At 40.1% G+C, this 18,518-nt stretch overlaps 1 protein-coding gene across 1 annotated transcript in view; it reads left to right on the top strand.

Annotated features, from left to right (window-relative positions):
- Nucleotides 1–18,518, top strand: part of EPHA3 (EPH receptor A3) — a 686,746-nt gene that overhangs the window by 571,719 nt on the left and 96,509 nt on the right. Inside the window, 2 exon segments of the mRNA XM_043510261.1 lie at nt 9,445–9,600; nt 10,196–10,531. Of these exon segments, the coding sequence (XP_043366196.1) occupies nt 9,445–9,600; nt 10,196–10,531 (492 nt within the window).

The following is an 18,518-nucleotide window of genomic DNA, read 5'->3' as shown; positions in this document are numbered from 1 at the left end:
TGAAACTCTTGACTTTTATTGATTGGCAAAAAAGCATCTAAAACTCCCAAATGTGTGTATGTATGTGTGATTAGTTCTGCCCATTCAAGTCCACAGTGATTATTTTCAATGTCGCTTGGACTGGGAAGTCGTGTTTTGTGTTGCACTAGCAGAGAGTGAGAGATTCTAAGATTGACAAGCTCACAATTTGACCTACTGTTTAGCACACAGGCCCTGATTCAGGAAAGAATCCCTATTCAGGAAGAGCCTTGAAGTAAGCAAGTTCCATTGAAGTCAGTGACATTGAAATGTGTGCTTAAGTGCGTTCTTGAATAGGAATGGAATTAAGCACATGCCAAACTGTTTTCCTGAATCAGTTTTGTAGTTCGTAATTGTCGTTCTCCTACTGAAACATTTATATATTTTTGAAAACAGTGGCTGAAATGTAACCACCCTTATGGTGTGAGGCATTTGTATGTGTGCCTGCAAACAAAATAACTTTTTCCAATCGAGCTAAGTTTTAAACCTACCATCTTTGACAGTGTGCCTTTTAACTACATTGCTACTAGCAATCATTGTTATAATGTACTTCATAAAAAAAGCTACAGAAGCCTGCAAAGGATAATGGGAAGCTATTACAGACTATAGTTGAAAAGTACAGTGTTATTCCCTCAGGATAAAGCTATCTCTTATGTACATATAATTAATATGTCTGCCAGTAACAGTTATTAAACAAAGGGTAGGAATTGTTTCTGTTGAATAACTTGACCTGGGAGTAAAGCCAATTTAAAAGGCATCTGATTAAAATATGTTAAGGTCACAGATCACTGTAAAATATGAAGTGGGAAGTAAATGGCAGAGGTTTACTCATGGGTAAGATTAAATGCTATGGAATATGTTTTCCGCACTAACAGCAGCTTTCAAATGTAAAATATGAAAAGTCCTCATTCTAAAGGTTATTTTTCTAGAGGCATTGCAAAGTCACACTGCACTGAATCCTTGCACTATCAATAGTGATGAAGTTCACCCTTCAGCAACTAAGATTCTGTCATCATTCCTACTGTAAATTCCCTGACTTCTGTATAACCAGCGCATCCATAAAGAAAGTGTGCTATGGTTGGAAAGTTGCCTTACCAAGTCCCTGACCAAAAAAGAGTTTTGATTTGTTACAGAACTTGAAGAAAATTTGGTTTTGACACCATGAAGCTCCTCATCTTGCATTATTACGCGAAGGCCTGGTCTATACTTGAAACTTAGGTCGACATAGCTATGGTGCTCAGGGGTAAGCACTGTAACAGAAGAACCCCTTCCATTACCGTAGGCTTTGTCTACAAAATGGCATCACAGCAGCACAGGTTCAGTGCCGTATCTATGCCACTGTAGCATCCATACACAAGGAATGCAGAATCGGGCCCACCTTTAACCTCCTCTAAAAAAATAAAAATAAGCATCCCCAGATTCATATTTCCTGAAAAAAGGAAAAAAGATATTAAAGTGATGAGTCTGTAGAAAGCCTATAGGAACAGCCTGCTATGTCATAAACTGAAATTCTACAAGCTATTTGCACCACATGTTGAAAAAAATGCATTATAAAATTGGAAAGTAAATAAAAAAGGGAAATAATTAGGAAACGGGATCTGATATTTTTAAGGGTTCCAAAATCTGTATTTACACGATGCTGTAAGGACTGTGCTATACCTCCCGTTGCATGGGGAACTGAACTCATGGAACTTTCTCAACCGCAATTCATCCAGACATACTATGGTTTCCAAGCTGGGGTGCTCAAGGAAAGAGAATAGGGTTAATATTGGTGCATAGGTCATTGCTTCATTGCAGAGATACTCTTTGAGCTGATCAGACTCCTCACAACAGTGGAATTGGAGTCACCTAGGCAAAAAGCTTTTTGTGGTTTCACTGTCCAGTACAGCAGCTGATGATTTCTCTAGATCTTTGGGTTCCTTGCCTGTCACTACAACCAATGGAATATTCACTTTGACTCGACTCATAAGGCTGGGCATGCTCTAGATCTGGTGTTAGTCACTGAAGCATACCGATTTTTTTTTTTAAAGTTAACCATGTCGCTCCCTCTGCTGGGTGTCGGATTTGAGATTTTCTCTCTGTGGAGAATTTTCTCTTTACTTTGCAGGCAAAATTGATTGGATTCAGATTGACCCATCTAATACTGGGGAAACAGAACAATCTGCTTGTGTTTGTCTGTGTCTTCCTCTGAAGTTATGGAGGTGCTGGAACAGCTTTGTGCTATAACTTGTGAGCTGGACTCTTGACCTTTCTGGCTGTTGAAGGCCAGCAATGAAGTAATAGGTCCATTGTTGGTTGAGATATGAAAGCTTCCTTAAGGGGCAAGTAGGAGGAGGGTGCCCAGTGGCTTTTAAAGAAGCCATTGTGAGGCCCATGCTCCAGAAACAAACTCTAGATACAAACACTGTGGCTGGCTAATTATCCGCTAGTAGCCAGTCTCTGATTTTTGGAGAAGGTTATTGGCAGGGTAACTCTGATAATTTCCTGTGTCCTTAGGTTTCCTGACCCCAGTCAATAAGATTAGAGGTCTGGGTAAGGGACAGAAATTGCACGAGCTGTGTTGATTATTTCCTCTTCGCAATGGACAAAGATAAATATCTGTAGTGATTCTTTTAGATCCATCACATGGGCGGTGGGTAGCATAGGCCAGGGAAAGCTGTGCCTCCCCAAACAGCCTGGTGTGGCCCCACCCACACTCCGCTCCCAGAACACCACCTGCCTGCTTCTAGTTCCCTTCCCATTCTTCCATGGTGGAGAGGCTGGGACAGGCAGGCTAGAACCAGGGCTCACAAGGCTGGGGGTGCTGGGGCCATGCCGCACCATCAACCTGGTGCTGGAGTTGGGGGCACTGGAACAATGCCGCCTGCCCAGCGCTGTGGTAGGGAGCACTCTGGCCACCTCTGGGGCTGTGACTGGGGGTGCTTTGGCTGTGCCGCACGCCCGGCACGCTGGGGTTGGGGGGTGCTCCCACCACACTGCCCACTCAGTGCTCTGTGAAGTGTAGTTATAGGCCAGGCGTCCCCTTCCCTGAGCATTCTTTACCATGGGCTGCCACTGGAGTCTATATTGTTGCCCTTTCCTGCTCAATCTCTATATGAAGTTACCAAGGAGACAAATGGACTGGGACATATTCAGTAAGCTGATGATATCCAGCTCTGTCTTCATCACCATGTATCTATGAAGGGTTGATGATTTAGGGTCTTACTCCCTTGCTCAGTCCTTAGTCCAGAAAGCTCCCATTGAGTTAAATGGGAGTAAGGATAGAATAAAAACTGAGTAAATTTTAAGATAATTATATAATCTATATATATAATTTTGTTATGCTTAGGTAATGTAGATATTACTGAGGAACTTGGGGGGGGGATGTGTGTGTGTTTGTATGTGAGAGTTTGCAGGAAATCTACATTATAATGCACTATTTTTGGCTGTGAGGGATGCCACAGTAGAATGGGAGAAAAACCCAGCCATTTTCACCATTCTGTCAGTATATCACGTGACCTGCAACAGGAATGCATAGCAGGATGATTAAAGCCAGGATCTGTACCTTCACTTTGAATTTCCTGCTCTTTGTTCGAGCCAGAACCTTTGCATTGTTTTAATATTTTGCCTCTGTATTTCCCAAGTGACTGTAATTGCGAGACATCACCAGTGTGAAATGCACAGTGCTGAGATAATCTTCATTTATATTTGATATCTGATTTAATCTCTTCTTTATCAAAAGATAGAAATAACCAGAGAAGGGGGAGGAAATGCCTAACATAAAATAAAATTTATGTGGGCACGTTATGAGATTAATCACATACTGGTGTGTTGTGCCATTCATGATCACACCCTGAGAACTGTCACATCTCATTTTTTGTGCGATTTCCTTTCCGATGGCAAACGTGGTGCCCTTGCCACCATTGTGTCATCTATGGAGTGTGAGATTAATATACATATTGTGCAAGAGAGCTGCACAGGTGATTTTCGAAGGATCAGAAGAACATCCCAAAATTTTAAGATTTACTGCTGAGTTAAGGTGAAATGTTCTGTAGCATTCGCTCCACAGCAAGCTGCAAGTTTGGAGTAAGAACCTCCACTGCTGCTAGTTTCTGCTAATAAAAGCTGGAGTGGTTTGAAAGCCTTCCATAACACAATCTGCTCTGGGGGTTGGGGTGCATTAGCATTCTCTTTGTGGAGGAAGGAGATTGAAATATATTCCAGAGCTACTGACACCTGTCTTGTTAAAGCATGTGGGGGAAAGGTGGAGGGGAATGTTGTTAAGGTATCTATGAGCCATACCAGTTTATGATTGAATCCCCTTATTTTCTAAACATTGAGTTTTAATTCCACAGAGGCATTGTGCCCTCAGGCTTTTTTATTGAGCTGTAGAGGAACAAATAAAGGAAACACTTGATCACTTTATAAACGCTGCCCATTGCACATAGTGTTTAATGACTGCATATATCCACTTCCAATGCATTGAAATACTTCAGCCTGGCCTCAACGCATTTTACCTCTATTCAGAGTGCAAAGAATGAAGTTCCTGTAGGATTGTGGAGTGCAGCTCATTTTGCATATAAACAGTTGCTTTGACCTTGTATAGGCAAATGGGCCCTGTCAGGCCTGGAAAAGCAGAGCCTGGAAATCATCTGTTTAGTCGGTGCTAGTTCAGGTCATTAGCTCGTGTTTATGGCTGGGAATTGGTGATATTACTCTGTGTATAAGGGGCTGAAGGGCTGAATACTAAAAGGCCCTTATTTACCAACAGCTTTATATTTTAACTTAAAATTAATTCAGATCGAAATGATCCATTTAACCCTTAATTAGGATCCTGTTTTCCTCTGAAAGTCAAACACATAAGTCAAACTGAGGCAAAATTCACTTTGCAGTTGAAGACTGTCTCATTTCTTTTAGCAGTAACTATCATGGATTGCTAAATACATCTGTTTTACTTTCACTAAGTTAACTTTCCCCATTCTCTGTCAGACCCAATAGTTATGGCTTAAGGAACTCAATTGCTATCTAGTAATATGACAGAAATTTAGTCCTGAAAATACTCTTGTTAGATGGGAGTATAGGAGGAGTAAAGTCCATGGTTTTACACTGAGATAAAAGAGATCAGAGTCTTGTTTGAGGAATTTTTAAATAATGTTTTAGTGTATTGTCAAAGGGGCCTAAGGGAGTTAGACGCTCCGCTACCATTGTACTTCAGTGGGTGTTGGCCACCTAATTTTCTGGGTTCCTTCTGATAATCTCAGCGTATAGTTACCACATACTTAATCATTTACAAAACTTCCTTTACTCAGTTGCAATGTGTTCAGACCTTTTTCTCCCTAACCCAAGGCATTTACTTCCTCTTTTGCATTAGTTTCTACTTCAGAGTTTCCAAGTTGATACGATATAGTTATTATTACCTGTGAAGCATGGGAAAAATTAATGTTACTGTGAAAGGATGGCACATTCCCTTCCTCACGGTTACAGTCTTGCAGTGGGGCTGAGGTGGGCTGCAGGTATAGTGTTTCCATATACTTTAGAAGAGTCTTCCATTATGGGCTAATGGTGATGGAGTCCTTCTGGGATCCATACAAGGAAGACCTTATTACAGCCACTGCTGCTGCTGTACATTCTGCACCTCCTGCTGCCTCCCTTTGCAAGCAAGGAAGCGGGACCTGGCAGGAAAGAGAGGAAAGCCAGCTGAGAAAGTAGATGGAGGTTCATGTTTAATGCTGATAGACCCCAGTCATCAGCAGGCAGGATCGCACTGGGGACCTCTGGAGTTTAGTGCATGAGCCTCTACAGCATGAGCTAAAAGCCAGCTGGCTGTTAGTTAAGGGTGTAGAGCAGACTCATTTAACTCTCTCTCTCTGTGGTCTCAGTGCCACTAGATGAGACAGAACACCACACCCAGAAGGTGTGTGGGTTCACATGGAACCAGGGACTGGCTATGCCTTGACCCAGTCACTTTCCCCAGTGGTTAGAAACACTCCATTTTCTCAGGCACAGCATCCATTTAATCCAGGACACTGGCCCAATCCCTCAGAGTTGGTCAATCTCCCTTTTTTTTTCCTGGTAAAGCTTTAGCTAACGGGAGTTTAAGCAACCTAAGAGAAGGATAATGTACTTCTGACCTCTAATTTAAAGTGAATGTGGAAGTGGAGAAGAGGCAATGAGGAGCAAACATTAACTGTAGAAGGATATTTTAAATAAATGCAAATGCTGCTCACAGCTGGGTCTCTGTTGAAACTAAAAAATACTGTATTGTGAAGATGAGTGTGCCACTGTGTTTATTTTCTACCTGCCTGAAAACATGCAGTGCTGTTCATTCCAAAGAGCCAAACTCTGCTCCCTCAACCAAAGAAATCCAATCCTACTTACATCAGAAAAGTAATCTCTCTTGAAATGAGGGATTTCACTTTCTCTCTTGTGTGTCAAAAATAACTCATAAAAAATATACAAAAAATGGTGTGATCCCCGTTAGTCCCCCCTCTTTCCAGGTTTTAATTTTTAGTATAATTGCATTTCTTCTCCTTCGGGTTGTAGAGCACTGAATTATCTGAAATGGGTCTGACAGACAAGGACAGAAAGTGCAAGACAGCCTAAGGGGAAGAAACAAATCGGAATCCTCCCACCAGGGCATTCTGGGACATCAGGGTTCTAACCAGCTCATTTACCTTCTGACTGCTGACTTCATAGTATGATAGCAGAGCACCACAGAAAGCATGAAGACAATGAAGTTCCTTCCCCTGAAGAAAAGAGAAAAGCCTAATCTAGGCTTATTAAGATGCTCCCTGCATTATCCTGCTTCTTTTTTTCTCTTCTTTTCTTAAATGAGGTCTATAGGTCTTCCCCAGAGGGGTCAAAAGGGAGAAACATTGTGACAAAGCAGTCTACTCCTTGTTCTCTTCCATCCCTCTCCATTCCAACTGAACAATCTACTTATCTCTCCCACAAGTTTATGTACCAATAACAAATGAACAATGGTTTAGATACGACGGTGGTAGGTGCTTTGGAAATGCCTGTAATAAAAATTCTCATATTGTAACTTCTACCCCCAGCAGTTGCTTGTAATCACATTATTGATGATACCAGTGTTGTAAATAAAATAATTTTAAAAAGCAATTGTTGTTATGTCTTATGGAAGGGATGACATCATGATATGGACTTCTGCTTTAGATTATTAATCCTTGTATCACTTCAAGGGAAGACCTTGCAGCTTTATTTTAAAAGAATATATACGTTTATTTATATGTGGTTGTCCAATCCAAGTAAATAATTTTATGTGAAACTATTTGAACTAGATAACTAGAGTTACATTTAAAGAAAGGGTTTTTGGTGGACATACACTGTACATACATCCATTCAAACGTAGTGTGAGTTCATAGTTTTGAAGAAATTACCCTAACTAGCACATCTAACGTCTGCACTGATATCAGGTCTTCATTTACTTTGAATTTCTTCTTAGGGCTCAGCTGATGATTTTCTATGCCAAGAAATAGGATAATGTGGTGGCCTTCTGGTCACAGGAGTTAAAATACAGTGACTCACTGTGGCTCTGATATTTTTGTCCATTCAGCTTTATTGGGAGGGGATTGAGGATTGACTCCTGTTTACAAACAAACAAAACAAAACCTCAAACCCCACATACCTCCAAAATCTTAACCAGATGGTGGCACAAGAAGCCATGGCCCTAGGGAGGAAACCATGTAAGTTTATGCAGATACAGTTATTGGTACTAGGCCATGCGAATTTTGCCTGCAAGGTCATTCTTGCCAGATTTGTTTTCATTAACGGCCTGGTGTCCTCCACATCATAGATTAAAGACGGGATCATTTCATAAGGCTAACAGGAAAGATCTTTCAAATCTGGGGTCTCTTTCTGGGACATGTTAATGGCTAAGATACGGCAGCTGCATCCAGTCAGGTTTTATATGTAAGGTTCGTGGAGAGCTAAAGGGTAGCTGAGATGGGGAGGACTTCTTGTAGAATGTGTCGTATTTCTCAAACTATGTTCAGTGTTGTCTGGTTCTTTTCTTATTAACATGCTTTTCCCCACCCCTAATAAAATAAGCAGGCCTGCAAGGGTGGGGCCCACTACAAAGACTTAGGAACTGGGACTTGAACTGAGCTGACCCCATGGTGATAACTGGGCATGGCAAAGGGGCCTGAACCCAGCTATGGACACACCCCCAAGAGACACTTTTACAGGGTGGGAAGAAGCTCTGGCCCCAAAAAGAAAAAGTATCCTCTTTGTGTCAAAAATAAAGTTTTTGAATATCTATCTTTTGTCACATATGCCATTTAGAAGATACTGGGGAGTTTCCCATAAAGTCTGTGCATTGGACAGTACTAATGCAGACCATTATAGGAAAAAATAAATGGTAAAGCTAACATGTTCAAAGACATTACCTTGCTATGTTATCTGTTAGTGCTGCTATTATTGCATACCACCGTTTAATGGATGTCTGTCTGTCTAGAATGGCAGAATTTCAGCAAGACAGCAGTATTTGCTAAACCTCATTTGGAGACAGGTGCATTTCTTAGATAGAGATGTACATGTTTCTGTTATAGATGAGCAGGAGAGTTTGGTGCTTATCTGTGGATTTTTATTCTGGGATAATAGCGAGGTCATCTTGACAGAGAAATCAACAGCATTATTTTGCTGGTTGGGGATTTTGTAAAAGGTTCTTGTGTACTTAATTGTTCACATCTCTGTGACGTTTTTTAAAAAAAGGCCTTTTTCCTTCTGAGGCGAGTATGGCACTGAATCAATCTCAAATGCAACAAGAGGGAAATTGGGGGAGCATATGAATGTTAATGAAATAACACCTAGAGTTTGTCAGATGCAGTTCATACAGGCTCTGGCACCACTTCTAGAGGACTGTTTTAATGCAAAAGTCATCCTTGTAGTACATGTGCTGAAAGTTCCTGATCTTTACTCGATACCCGAGCCAGTTCATCGAGCCTGGCTTAGTCTTTCAGAAATGAAAATGTTCTGTCACCGTGCAGGTTATTTTCTGGTTTTGGCCTGCTTAGTCATGCTCAACAGAACAAACATAGGTTACAGTTGTGCTGCTTCCATAAGCAAACCTTGGCAAGAGAGTGATGGTTAGCTTCTTTGCATGACAGGGCGAGTTTTCTAAATTAACCAGGATGCGGTGGGAGTAAAGCTTTGATAATGAAAAGTAGAAACTGCTTCCTCCTGTTGTGGAGTACAGTGTTATGTGAGACATACAAAATGAGAGATAAAGCTAAGTTTTTGCAGAAAGAACTCCTATGTAGCAAGAGGGCTATTGCCATCAGCTCCCTCATTGTAAGAAAGTACATATTTTATGGATGATAAACACATAGAAAAATGCAATGTATGTATGAACAGATGCCAAAATGATGATAAAGGCAGAATGTTACAATGAGCCAGGCACCCACGAAATTTAAAATTGTTTTTCAGCATGCCGACCTGGGTTCTACAAGGCCTTTGCTGGTAATGTGAAGTGTGCCAAATGCCCACCTCACAGCTCTACCTATGAAGATGGTTCTGTGAACTGCAGGTGTGAGAAGAATTACTTTCGATCTCAGAGAGACCCTCCATCCATGGCTTGCACCAGTGAGTAGTATCATGATGGCTTGGGGCTGTGATTGTCTTTTGTCCTCTGCTCCATTTAAGTTCTTTAGCTGTGTACAAAGCTTTCTTCTCCAGATTTGTCTCAGCACCTTGTTTCTCAAATACAGAGTAAATTCAATTTCCAAACAAAACCCCCTCATCTCCCTTGTTTCGGGTCCTGTTTTATATTAGACAGGCTATCAGAGCTTATAGGAATGGATTTATATATCTCTATTTTCAGTTCCTCTCTGCTGTTATCTGTCAAATTGAATAGGAAAAAGGGAGTGAGATGTTTAAAACTAATACCAGTGTTTTCAGAACAGTGTATCGAATGGGTATTGTAGTTAGCAGTAAATTTGTTTTCTATGTTTCTGCAAAAGCATCTTCCAACTTGAGTCATGTCTTGAAGATAGTTAACAATCCTCAATTGTGAGAGTCTATAATCCAGGGGAACATCTCAGGAGGACCATAAGGCGAAGAATAAAGACAATATGGTTATTTGCTGTGGTCGATTCGATATTTGTGTGTCCTGTTGCTCTTGTGGAAAAGCACCAGATAACCAAAATGGGAGATTAATGGGATATTTTTACCTTTGTAGGACCTCCATCTGCACCAAGAAATGTTATCTCTAATATCAATGAAACATCGGTTATCCTAGACTGGAGCTGGCCCCTTGATGCAGGAGGCCGGAAAGATGTCACCTTCAACATCATTTGCAAAAAATGTCGGGGGAACATCAAGTTGTGTGAACCGTGTAGTGCCAACGTGCGCTTCTTACCCAGTCAGATTGGACTCACCAACACCACAGTGACCGTAGTAGACCTCCTGGCACACACCAACTACACATTTGAGATTGATGCAGTCAATGGGGTGTCCGACTTGAGTACATTCTCAAGGCAATTTGCCGCAGTCAGCATCACAACTAATCAGGCTGGTGAGTGTGATTGTATTGGTCTCCCTCTCTAGTATTTAAAATATCAAGGACTTGGGTGGTCCCATCACCCTTTCCTATTTCACATGAATAATTCATGAGGAAGTATCTGGCAGAAAGCATGTATGTTGGAATGTCTGCTCTCCAGTGTTGTCTTACAAAAATAGCCTTCATTTTTCCTATTTCTTAAGATGTCCAATCATTTGGTGGGGTGGGTCTTCCATTCCCATATTCAAGGAGAGCCCCTTTTCTTCTATTTTGTTGTTGTTGTTGTATATTGTAGATTCTTCTCTTTCATCCCGTGCTCCACGGCACTAGTTAAAAATCAGCTGGAGAATGTTCTTGTTCACAGTTCCTGGGAATGAACTCTCCAGGACCAGTGATAGGGCTTTCTCAGTAGAGGACTCCGGCTTTTGGAATTTGCTTCATTTGGTAGTCCACCAAGGCCCAAAGTTGGCAGCCTTTATGGCATGATGCAAGATCCATTGCGTTGCTTTTGCCTGTGTTTTGCCGGATGTGATTCCCAACATGTGGCAGCAGTGGTTTGTTGTGTGTAACGCAATATGTTGTGAAGTTTCTTAAGCAATTTGTTCATTTGGGGGAACAGCCAAGAGTTTCTCTGACTGTACATAAGTGCCAGAAATTACCATTGTATTGATTTTGCCACCCGCTGCTCACGTGGAGTACCTTAATATACAAGTATTCACACAAAAACGAATGGGACAATATGAGTAAAAGTTGTCAGAATTAGGCCTTAAATAGCTATCTAAATCATCTTTCTTCTAGCAGGAATTGCAGTCATGAGAGCAAGATTTCTCTAGCATTCCCTTCCTGACCAAATACCAAAAATGACAATGAGTTATGATACTTTGTGTAACTGCAGTTTTCTTTGGTTCAGAAACCATAGTTGTTTTCGTTTAAGTAACACATAAATGAGAGGAATAATCACACTTGAGCAATCAGGTAAAAGCAAGTCTGCAGGGGCCCAAGGACAAAAAAATGAATGGCTTATCTAATAACTAAGTATTAATTTGTGGCTTTGCCATGAGCAAGGGACATAACATTGTTCAGCTGCCAATGGAACCAGACCAGAAGTCTGGTTGTGCCTCTGAGAGTTACAGTCTGGCTTCTACCTTGCTGCAATGGGGAAGAATTCTGTTCTGAGTCTATGCCCAGGATAGCATACATATGCCCGCGCACCAGCAGTTCTGCTAACCGGTGCCTTTGCTCTGCTCTTTCCTCACCCATTTATAGCCACTCTGCAGGGAGAATTTAAGGGCACTTCAAAGGCTACAGTTCTCCCTGTGCTTCTATTCACAGTATGTTTGGCATGAACAGAGGCACATGGGGCTGCCTTGACCCATTACTCCCCTGCATGGCCATGCAGTCTGTGCCAAAATATGGCCCTTAGTATAAAGAAGATGGGTATGACTTCAAGATCACTCTCAAATTTGGATATACCATATATTTTACTAGCTTCATGAATAGCTAGGCACTATCCCTAGAATATGGCTTTAAAAAGCCCTTAAGATTAAGTAACTACATTTTTATTTCATTTATTTTTAGTCTCCTTACTTTACTTAGATTAATAAAAATCAGGACTGTTGATTAATCGCAGTTAACTCACGTAATTAACTCAAAAAATAAACCATGATTAAAAAAATAATTACAATTAATTGCCGTTTTAATCACACTGTTAGAATACCAGTTGAAATTTATTAACTATTTTTGGATGTTTTTCTACATTTTCAAATATATTGATTTCAATTACAACACACAACACAAAGTGTACACTACTCACTTTATATTATTATTATTTTTATTACACATAATTGCACTGTAAAAATGGTAAAAGAAATAGTATTTTTCAGTTCATCTCATACAAGTACTGTAGTGCAATCTCTTTATCATGAAAATGCAACTTACAAATGTAGGGTTTTTTTGTTACATAACTGCACTCAAAAACAAAACAGTACAGAACTTTAGAGCCTACAAGTCCAATCAGTCCTCCTCCTTGTTCAGCCAATCACTAAGACAAACAAGTTTGTTTACATTTATGGGTGATAATGCTGCCCACTTCTTATTTACAATGTCACTAAAAAGTGAGAACAGGTATTTTCATGGGACCTTTGTAGCCAGCATTACAAGGTATTTATGTGCCAGATGTGCTAAACATTCATATGTCCCTTCATGCTTCAGCCACCATTCCAGAAGACATGCTTCTATGCTGATGACACGCATTAAAATATTAATGAATTAATTAAATTTGTGACTGAACTACTTGGGGGAGAATTGTAAGTCTCTGGCTCTGTTTTACCCGCATTCTGCCATATATATTTCATGTTATAGTAGTCTCGGATGATGATTCAGTACATGTTGTTCATTTTAAGAATACTTTTGCTGCAGATTTGACAAAATGCAAAGAAGGTACCAATGTGACATTTCTAAAGAGAGATACAGTACTAGGTAAACTAAGGTTTAAGAATCTGAAGTACCTTCCAAAATCGGAGAGGGATGAGGTGTGGAGCATACTTCCAGAAATATTAAAAGAGCAACACTTTGATGCAGAAACTACACAACCTGAATCACCAAAATAGAAAATCAACCTTCTGCTGGTGGCATCTGACTCAGATGATGAAAATGAACATGCATCGTTCCACTCTGCTCTCAATTGTTATCGAGCAGAACCTGTCATTAGCATGGACACATGTCCTCTGAAATGGTGGATGAAGCATGAAGGGACATATGAATCTTTGGCACATCTGGCATGTAAATATCTTGTGACGCCAGCTGCAACACTGCCATGTGAACACCTATTCTCACTGTCAGATGACATTGTGAACAAGAAGCGGGCAGCATTATCTCCTGCAAATGTAAACAAACTTGTTTGTCTGAGTGATTGGGTGAACAAGAAATAGGACTGAGTGGACTTGTAGGATCTAAAGTTTTACATTGTTTTATTTTTGAATACAGTTATTTTTGTATAAAATTCTACATTCTAAAGTTCAGCTTTCATGATAAAGAGATTGCACTACAGTGCTTATATTTGATTAATTGAAAAATACTATTTCTTTTGTTTTTTACAAATATTTGTAATCAAAAATAAATAAAAAGTGAGCACTGTACATGGTCTTCTGTGTTGTAATAGAAATCAATATATTTGCAAATGTAGAAAACATCCAAAATATTTAAATAAATGGTATTCCATTATTGTTTAAAAGTGCAATTAATCGGGTGATTAATTTTTTAAATCGCTTGACAGCCCTAATAAAAACGCGTTTACCCAATAGCCCATAGGAACAAATGAATTGTATTTTTCCAGATTTATTTGATGTCAGTTATTTTGTGGTAGTGCCAAGAGGGCTTGCTCTGGATTAGGACCCCACTATTGCAAGCACTCTATGAGTACAGGTAAACATGGTGCCTGCACTGAATAGCTTACAAGTATCCAATTTGTGGTGGCCAGTTTTAGAAGCATGAGAGAAGGGACTAAACCTTCCATATTAGACAATTACCCAATAACATGCATGTGAGAGAAGTTTCTTCCTAACTTCAGACCTTATAGCTTGAAGCATGAAAATTAATCTCTTATAGTTTTATGCTGCTACTACAATATACATATTAAATAAGAATCATAATAGCTGATGTAACTGTTGCATTCTTATTATTAATGTCTAACTCTTCTATGGTCTGTAGAAGATAAGAGCAGCCACCCTGGGTCAGACCAATGGTCCATCTAGCTCAGGATCCTGTCTCTTGACAGTGGCCAGTGCCAGATGCTTCCCCAGCCCGTGTAAAGCCAGTGTAGGCCTCTTCACCAGTTCCTCACACACCTCCTGTAATAGAGGTGTGGCCAGAGTTCTCTGTGTTCTGGCTATTTTGGGCTGATTGAATGTCACTCAAAGTTAGTGTAAATCACAGCCGTCCTTGGGGCTTCACTAACTTTAATCATGAGCCAGTTTGGCCCCCAGCTATGCTGAGAATTCAGAAGTACCTTCCTCTCCACAGGTTGGACTTCCTGAGAGTTTCAGCTAAGAATCTGCCCCATGATTTTCAGCTTATACAGGACCCAAACGATAAGTGGATTTATAGGCTTACAGTGTTTTCAGTGTGGAAGCTTGTGTTCAGATTTCTACTTCGTTTTTATACTCAAAGATTTCAGAAAAGAGCTGAGCAAAACCATCCCACTTTGCTTCATCAGACAGTCACAAGAGATTCCCCCCCCATTGTTTTTCATGTTAATTCACAAATATGGTCAGTCATGAAATTTTGTTCTTTCGCACTGATGGACAGTTTTTTTTCTATAGTGAAAAATGTAAGAAATTCTAGCCTGGTACAAAGTGATTATTTTGCACATCTTCGTTCCAAGTGAGGATTGAGGATTTTCACCTATACAAAACTGCCTTTTGTTGCTCTTGGAGAAAATTTATGAAGACATTGAGGCAAAATGTTTTACTTCCCTCACTGGTGAAAATGTGATTTTTATGGCAGTTCAGCCAGTTGGAAAATTTCAAGAGAAGCATCAGTTTACATTATAATTGCTGTATCTCTGAAGTCCAAAAGCCCCCTAAAAGTGAGCAGATATTTCTATCCACATTTTTTACTGTTCATGTGGGCATTTCTGCTTATGGATCCATCAGCAACCTAATAGTTCAGAACAAAGACAGTGTTGATTTTTGGTAATGTGGCCTCTGAGAGCTCTGCTAGGCTGTTTTAAAATAAATGGAGGTGATGCTTTGGCAAGTCAGAACAACGCATCTTTTTCATACCTATATATAGATATAGATATAGATATAAAAATAAACCACAGAGAACCATTTTAAGTGCTGCTGAGAAATCAGCTGATGTTTGTAAAATGAATACAAAGTTCTAGGTCTTAACGCTAGTGAAAAGTACAGTACCATATACATATAAATCACTACAAAACTTCAGTAGATCTTTTTCAATTTTGATGGGGAGGCAGGGAGTGCTTTATGGTCTAACTTCAGTTTGAAACACCCAAGGCCAGATTCTGATCTCACACTGGTGTAAATCCAGGAGTTATGATGGTATGAAACCAGGATCCAGCCCTTCAGAATCCTGACATATCGGTTTTTAACCCCCAGCAAGGGGTGACTTAGCTTGTAGTCCTTCCAAGACAGATTAACTGAATACCATGGCATGTATTGTGTATGAGTCTTTCAAATGTAGTCTTTTTAAAACATCCCTTCTAGCAGTTCTGCTGATAGCCAACCCAGATGGGGCTGCACTTCACTAGAGCTTCATGCAGTTTGTAAAGTCCTTTAAGTGTGTGTGTGGGGGGAATGTGATGAAAGGTGTTTTATGCATGTAAAATATTTGGGTCTATTCTCCTCTCTCACTGGTGTAAATCAGGACTAACACTGCTGAGCTCAGTGGAATGCCCTGGGTGAAAACTCCAAGGGAACAGCAAATCAGGCCCATTAGTTTAATATCTGTTTTGGGAGTTGAATGACTGCTTTTTCCTTTAACTTCCCTGTGTGAAAAGGAAGACTGGAGACAACACCATTCCTGGAAGTTTGCTTTGTTGGGTTTTGGGTTTTGTTTTCCTTCTGTTCCAGTTAAAGTTGATGAACTGGCAGCCTTGAAAAATGAGCCCTTGGGCAAGATATGGCCCCTCCTGATCTGACACTGCAATATTTCTAATTCTTCTAAGTTTTTCTGTCTTTGACATGGAAATAATAGAGGAAAGACATGGGTTTCCATTTTAATCTACTTTATAGGGCTAAATTTGTTGTTTTTCCTCTAATTGCATTGTAATGTACCTCGAGATGCCCACATGATGTGGCACCCTCTGAATTATGCTTTATGATATTGTAAATTGGAGTAGTACACCTCTGCCTACCACACATGCCGAAGGGAAGAACTCTTCCTCCCATCTCACATCAATATGTTTTCACACAGAGGTTATCTCCTAATAACACCAATCAACCATGCTTAGGAAGGGTCACTGACTGCTACAGGAGATTACATGGAAATCAGAATCCCTGGAGATGGGGTGTTAATTATGAATGTCATGCAGAAATACTGACAGCTGTGCCACACTGACTGGTCTGTGTGCAGATTTATTTGCTTTGTAGGTTTCCTGGTTGTAGTTTGCTCTTTTGTGGGGGTTTTTTTTTTGGTTTTTGTTTTTCTTTTTTTAAGCTCTCTAGGTTATACTTATTTGGCTGGTTCCCACAGCCACTTGCCACTTTTTGAGCGGTCACTTCAGCTTCCTAAATGAAGATAAGATGCTATCCCGTTCTGGATTGTTCTCAAGTCGAAGAGTTTTGGCACTTATTGCCATGCACAGAGCTCTCATTAAAGTTAACAGGAGTTTAATATTGTGGAATCCACTCCTGAGAGAGAGACTGGGGACCACACAGTATCTCTAGTGGATCTGTTCAGTGCTCCAGCATTGGGGATCAATGCTTGCTTACTCTGACTGCTCTCATTAGTTAAAGCAGTGGTTCTCAGCTTTTCCAGACTACTGTACCCCTTTCAGGAGTCTGATTTGTCTTGCATACCCCAAGTTTTACCTCACTTATAAACTACTTGCTTACAAAATCAGACATAAAAATACAAAAGTGTCACATCACACTAGTACTGAGAAATTGCTTACTTTCTCGGTTTGTCTGTATGAAACTTTAGTTCTACTGACTTTGCTAGTGCTTTTTATGTATTCTGTTGTAAAGCTAGGTAAATATCTAGATGAGTTGATGTACTCCCTGGAAGACCCCTGTATACTTACAAGGGTACATGTACCCCTGGTTGAGAACCACTGGGTTAAAGTGTTGGGTTTTTTTTAAATTGGACAGAACATACCAGCAATCCCTGTGATTTTGGGGCTAGTTGTTCATACTTGGTTTGTGCAGGTTCTTCTCAGAACCTCTAGCTATGCTACTTGCAGGGCAGATGACTCAAATGTTCTATCCGGGGTGCATGTCCCTGTGCCCTGGTTATAATCACAGTTTGGCACTTGAAAAACTCCCCCCAGTCAGGGCTATCCTATTCTAGTGACCAAAGATTTGTTAGAAAATGTTGCTTTTTCTTCAGCCCCAAGTGATAGACTATCACAGTTGTGCATGAATAGCTTCTGATAAGCTCACCTCTTCCTTCCCTTCCCCCTCACTTAAAAACCCAAAAGAAAACAGCAATGCCTCTCCTTTAGCCTCAAGGCTCAAAAGGAAAAGATTGGTTTTCATACCACTCAGATTTTGCTTTCTTTCAGACTGATTCAGGAGTTAAGAGGGAGCAGGGAAAGGGGGATTTCAATCCATATCTGAATTGAAGGTTAAAGTTTGAAAGATGCAAATGGAACATGCAGTTTGTCTGAAAATTGACTCTAAGAATGGTATTGTAGAATTTAGTTGTGTGCTTTTTTATCTTTTCTTGATGGCATCTGTGTCAAATATGCTCATTTTACCAGTGAAAAGATGATTTTCTATCTGGCATCACTGAAAGCTCACACTAAGATCTAAAAATTAATCCAAGATCTTTCTGCTCTTTACACCCAGTTATGGAGATTCTTCAGTGAGAACTGAGCCAACATCTTTGCTGATGGTACATGGGGCAGAATATCCTGTTTTCTGTAAAATTACTGGCTTCATAGTGCAAACACTAGTAAAACCTGATTGCACCTAGGTATTGAGTAAAAGTTATGTTACCCTGTAATTGCTTTTATGAATTTAACCACACTTTAAATAGAAATGTGCAGAATATTTGTGCTTGCAATTTTGGAGAAGACGCAAAGAACCTTGACCAATCTGAATGACCACTGCAGTGATGAAGAAGAATCCTCAGTGTTTGGGGATAGCTTTCATTTCCTTAATTTTAAATGTTTGCTTATTTTGTTTGTTTTACGTTTGTTAGTTTTAGCAAACAAATATTTGCAAACTAGATGGCAGTAGCATGCTTTAATTCCAAGTGCTGATGGTGTTTATCATATAAAACAAAACAAATAATGAAAATCTCCTTAACTTATTTCAAC

Source organism: Dermochelys coriacea, chromosome 1, assembly GCF_009764565.3.
Source record: "Dermochelys coriacea isolate rDerCor1 chromosome 1, rDerCor1.pri.v4, whole genome shotgun sequence".
NCBI lineage: Eukaryota > Metazoa > Chordata > Testudines > Dermochelyidae > Dermochelys > Dermochelys coriacea.
Note: the sequence above shows the minus strand (reverse complement) of the source record. Positions and strands in the feature narration are given on the sequence as shown.